General features: G+C 38.5%; 1 protein-coding gene across 1 annotated transcript; it reads left to right on the top strand.

Annotated features, from left to right (window-relative positions):
• Positions 1-1,743: 1,743 nt before the first annotated feature.
• Positions 1,744-5,624, top strand: LOC141819144 (uncharacterized). The gene is made up of 7 exons (XM_074706498.1): positions 1,744-1,972; positions 2,047-2,251; positions 2,764-2,965; positions 3,159-3,352; positions 3,984-4,137; positions 4,590-4,754; positions 4,914-5,624. The coding sequence occupies exons 1-7, from the start codon at positions 1,804-1,806 to the stop codon at positions 5,358-5,360; spliced, it is 1,536 nt and encodes a 511-aa protein (XP_074562599.1). The 5' UTR covers positions 1,744-1,803; the 3' UTR covers positions 5,361-5,624.

The raw sequence follows: 5,624 nt of genomic DNA, 5'->3' as shown, positions 1-5,624 counted from the left end.
GTTTTTTTTTAATGGATTCTAATGCAAGCCTAATCTAGCATCTGCTTTGGATAATGTATTTGTTTTTGGATAGACTTGTTATGGTTTATCTAATGTGGAAGCATTGGTGACTATGTGACTATTAAAAATATCAGAAGTTAATATTTTTTCGTTTATATATTTGTAAAAATTAATTAGGTTATTGAGAAAATATTTTTATTGCGTAAGAATATATTGTATTTTTTTTATATATTTTATCAAAGTATTTAGTCATTAGAGTTTCACTTTGATACAAAAGAAAGCGATGAGAGACAAAAGCAGCAAGAGGTTAAGAAAGCGTTGAATGAAAAATTTAAACTGTTATATTTAAATAGTTAAAGTGAGAGAAGAAAGATAAAAGAGGGATGTAATAGGGTATTAAGTAAAAGAGGGAGAAATAAAAAAATAATAACAGAGGATAAGATATTAGTAAAGGATGAAGAAATAAAAAAAAATGAAAGAGGTATTTTAATTAATTTTTGAATGAAGATTATTACTATTAACAAGTTGCATGGATTCATCTTTATTCTACTGATCGGCTTTGTGTTTGGCACTGATGATGGAGCCTCTTTTTAGGGAATTGGAGTTGGCCTCACGAGGGCATATATAAGTAATGTATGCGTCGCCAAGGAGCTGCAAAGAAATGGTTTGGGCTATGCATTGATTTCCAAATCCAAGGAAGTTGCTCTCTCTTGGGGTGATTTCCTCTTCTCTATCTTTTCATATAAATATTCAATTCCGTATCGCATCATCTTATACCATGCCTACATATTCGTATTATCGGATATTAAACTGCTACGATATCTTATCGAGTTTTCAGAAACGATTCAGCTAACTAAGTGGTTTTGTTGACATATACCCTTCACTTCAATCTATCTAAATGGTGAAGAAAAAGAAAGCTTGTTGAACTGTTGCAAAACAATGTATCATATATGCTACTGAATGCGAAAAAGAAGAACATCTTCTGATTGTTTTGTTTCTTTTATTGACTATGTTTCAATTGCAATGCTGTTATCTACCAGGCATAACCGATCTATATGTTCATGTTGTGGTCGGCAATGAAGGCGCGAGAAAGTTGTACGATAAGAGTGATTTTGTTTACGAAAGCGAAGAGCCTGCTTGGCGAGCAAGATTTCTCGGAAGGCCCCGAAGATATTTGCTTTGGGCTGATTTAGATAAACCATGAACTTTAGTAGATTTTATAACCTAATAAACTGGTCGTGCTTGTAACTACGTTTGTATGTATAATTTTTTCTTTTTTTATGTAAACGAAGTTTCTGTCAATACAAAGTTCTAGAAAAAGTCTATTATCTTCCTATAAGAAGCTATTTCTGAGACTTAGAACCAGTGATATCTTAAGTTACACGGTAACAATTTTACTATTGCATCAAAGTTTTCTTTTAATTTTATGAAATCTTAATATTATTATAAAACAATTATTTTTCAAATATAAGGATGTATCATTTGTTGAAAAAGGAAAAATAATATGACAAATAATGATGATGATTAATGTTGTGATTATTGCCTATTATTATTCTCTAAAAATGATGTAAATTAAATTATAAATGGTAGGCACAAAATAGGGCAATAAATACAGTAGTAAAATAGCTAAATGTATGGGGCAATATAAAATGTTCCATTTATAAGACACACGGCAATAAGATCGCGGTGACGGCCTATTGCGATATCTACTCGTAACGCCCGGTACTAAGTAAGTAACGGGAGGTTATCCCGTCGGCGAGCTGCGGTTACAAAGTCAAGCTCCGTGCCCGGTTGGAATCACCGATGAAGCCCTCGCGCCTCGTCTTCTTCCCTCTCCTCTTCCTCGCCGTCGCCGCCTCTTCTTCTTCTCCTCCTCCTCCTCCGCCCTCGCCGCGATGCAAAGCATGGCTCGTCCAATCCATCCCCACCGACATGCCGCACCTCCCCCGCGTTCCGGGGGTGCTCTCCACCGGTGAATTCGAAACCTTAATCGTGCTCGCGCTCGCTAGGGTTCCTCATCTGCCCTGTGCTCTTGGGACGTTGCAGGGGACGTGCTGCGCTGGCTGGCGGGCAACGCCACGAAGAGTCTGGACGTCATCGCGCAGTATTGGCAGTTTCTGGCGCAGCCGGACAACCCTAAATCGGGCGATTACGGATTCTCGGCGGAGGATATGGAGAGGTTCGGCGCAGGTGAAGGGCGTGCGGTGTACAAGTCTCTGGTGGATGCCGCCGATCGAAACGTTGACCTCAGGCAAGCACCAAAAACTCAAATTTTTGGCATTTGGCCGCATTGTACATGTTTGCTTGCCTTCCATCTTCTCCTTGGGAGACATGGCATTTTGTGCCTGATAAAAATTCTCCTTGTCTTCTGTGCTCACATCAGAGAAACCCTAATATAAGAGATCGTGTTCTTGGCTTCTTGCTTTGTCAAGAGCACCTCCAGTGGGCTTTGTCTTGGTATCTTTCACTTCAGGAAAAAAAGGCCATTTGTGCGCCTTCTAGAAGTTCTCTAAATTCTCCCTGCTTTCATTAGAGAAACTCTAATACCAGAAATCGCCCCAGGCTGATGTACTTGTGATTATGATTAATAACGAGAAGAATCGAGTTCTTAGAATATCAATCTGAACATGATTTATAAAAACTTATGTAATGACCAGTTGATCACCTGGTAAACTACAAACAATGTAGTACTTTTAAATATAAAAAAATGCCTCTCGGTTTAGAGTAATATTTGATTTTATTTTATAATGTGTTGACGTTTAGGATCCTTCAGCATTCTGGATTTGCCCCAGATTTCGATCAAGAGTCGGCTGATCTTGCTGCAGGAAGGCCAAATGTGAAGAATGTGACATTACTGCTTGGTGATTGGTGGGGGTCAGGCATTGTCCATGCAAAAGTCTGGATATCTGATGGCAAAGACATGTATGTTGGTTCAGCTAACAATGACTGGAAATCTCTCACCCAGGTATTTAGATACTGTAACAGATATGGAATATGCTTTTTTAAATGGCACATTCTATTCTCTTTTGACTTTGAAAGATGTTTGAGTAGGTAGTCAACCGTCGTGTTCACTGATTTGTCCTTCAAGATGTGTGATCTGGTTATTTTCTTTTAAACATATGCTTGGATAAGTTCTGACTTTTGAAACTCTTCTATAGGTGAAGGAGGTTGGGATCTATCTTGTTGACTGTCCTAGCATAGCCAAATGGATTGAGGCATACTTTGAAAATTTGTGGACTCTTTCGTCTCTCAATTCAACAGCTTATACAAGAACAGTTTGGGATAAACAATGGCAAGTTAAGAGAAAAGTGCCTTGCTGGTCACATTTCATCCATGAAAAACATAGGTGCAGGTACATTAAAATATCACCAAAATATGACATTACTGTGCCCAACTTTTTTAGTTTGCATTTCCAAATTCCAACTACATGTGTTCCAATGTGTTATTGAATAATGTTTAATTGGATTGTCACCCTGTGCCAAGTAGATTATCGGCACAGTTCTGTCACAAAATGGAAAACATGCATATTTATTGGTGTTCATAATATTTGTTGAAGCTAGATAAATATGATTGCATACTTGTGATAATATCATGTTGTCCAAATAAAGAGATTGTATGCAATGTAATGTTGTTTTCCCTTGCTCAAAAACACCTTCTCTGTGAACAGCATTTAACTTAAGCATGACAACTACATGTATAATGGCCAACGCCCCAGAAGAATGTTATTATTATTAAACTACAAATTATTTCATAGTTCTTAGGTTGACCAGTCAATAAATAGTAGATTATTATACCTTAGATTAGTTCAACTCTCTGTTGAAATGCACTGGGCTGAGCTTCAAGCTTCATATATGAAAAAAAAAACCATCTAGACTTGACAATAACATCTCTGAATCTTTCCCAAACGACTCTATGCTGTATGAAAAGCTTTTTTTCTTGCTTTTAGATGTCATTTTTCTCCATTTTTTTCTTTAAATCATCAGGTCACCACTCCCTTCCTCTGTTGTCATCCATCACGTGGATGGGTATCCAGCTTTGGCAGACCCCTTTATGCTCCATATTCCAATTGAGACTCCAGGATCCAGTTTATCTTCTACATCACGTCACTCGAGCTACCTTTCATTTGCACCACCAGAGGTAACTGTCAAACATCTTATTTTGTTTAGATATTTTGATCTTTACCAATATGAAGCAGTGTTGCAGATATGAGCTCATAGTATCTTTGCATGGTGCACCATAATTATCCATCTCAAGGCTCTCATTAGGTCTTATTTGTGTCATTCTTCTGCCCTTATGCTAATGATCTCAATGCAGCATGAAATTATTTGTATGTTATTATACTTGCACGCATCTACCAACTTCAATACTCATGTTGAACACTAACACTTCAACACCAACATTTTGAGTTGGCGCTTAGATTTGACCGGTTGACAAACATAGCTAAAGGATCAACTTCTATCAGCACTCTTAATAACTTAAGCAGATATTTGTGAACAATTAGGTTGAGCTGCTCTGATATAGGATAGATAAGAAGAAATCCATTATCCAGCATCTTGCGCTCAATTTGTCCTTCCCTTTTGTTGATGCAGCTTTCATTTCGAAGGTTCCAAGCTGATGAACAAGGATGGGTGGACACAATCAAGTCAGTGCGATTTGGAGGAACTGTCAGGATTAGTACCATGGATTGGCTTGGGCAATCTCAGTATTTGAGACAAACTGTCTTCTGGCCTTACCTCTCATCTGCAGTCTCTGAGGTACTACTCTGCACATTTACCGTGAACTTTCCTTACTGAGCTCGGGCTAGTGACAGTTATGAATGTATTTGATTTCAAGAACCGAATAAGCAATTGTTTGTGCATCTAGTTTGATAACAATGCACTCCATATCTTTGATATAAAAAGCTTTTGAAACAGGTCATCTTCTCCAAGCGTGCCACGGTCAACATACTAGTCGCTTACTGGAGTCATTTCCTGGACGGCACAGATGAATACCTGAAATCCATCCTCTACTCCAACGTTCTTTGCCACTCCTCAAGGAGAAACAACTGCAAAGGAAGGGTAAACATCAAGTATTACATGGTGCCTGGCTACGAGAAGACCGGAGCTGCAAAATCCAATAACAACTCGACTGGAAACCTCTACCCTGGTTACACCCGCGTCAACCATGGCAAGTACGCTGTCAGTGACGTGCGAGCACACATAGGCACCAGCAACCTCATCTGGGATTACTTCTACACAACGGCGGGGGTGAGTTTCGGAACCTACAACCCTGCCATCGTTGCACAGCTCCAGGAAATCTTTGATGCAGACTGGAACTCTCCCTATGCCGTTCCAGTAGAACCATCCGCCGCCTCAGCTTAAGGTCTCGAACACTTGGCACAAGAAGTCATTCTATCACAATCAAGCCTATACCTTCAAGCATCATGGCTAAAATTGTGATGTTTACAATTAGTAAATGATGATCTATGGTGAATAAAGATGAGAGTTGACTTTCTTTTTGCTAAACGACTTGTTGTAATTCAAACATAACATTTTAAGGAGAAGATACGAGGGAAAATATTATCAATTTTGTGATCTTTTCCTTTTTCATTCATATAAAGAGGAAGAGGAAGCTTTTCAGAATGA

Source organism: Curcuma longa, unplaced genomic scaffold, assembly GCF_044706935.1.
Source record: "Curcuma longa cultivar G26 ecotype Majalengka, Jawa Barat unplaced genomic scaffold, ITB_CL_G26_1.1 contig_27915, whole genome shotgun sequence".
Taxonomy (NCBI): Eukaryota; Viridiplantae; Streptophyta; class Magnoliopsida; order Zingiberales; family Zingiberaceae; genus Curcuma; species Curcuma longa.
This window is presented reverse-complemented; position numbering and strand designations above follow the sequence as displayed.

Coding starts and splice junctions, on each gene's coding strand:
- LOC141819144 (XM_074706498.1), top strand. CDS start 1,804: ATGAAGCCCTCGCGCCTCGTCTTCTTCCCTCTCCTCTTCCTCGCCGTC. Junction 1,973..2,046: donor TCCGGGGGTGCTCTCCACCG/GTGAATTCGAAA, acceptor GGGACGTTGCAG/GGGACGTGCTGCGCTGGCTG. Junction 3,353..3,983: donor CATGAAAAACATAGGTGCAG/GTACATTAAAAT, acceptor TTAAATCATCAG/GTCACCACTCCCTTCCTCTG.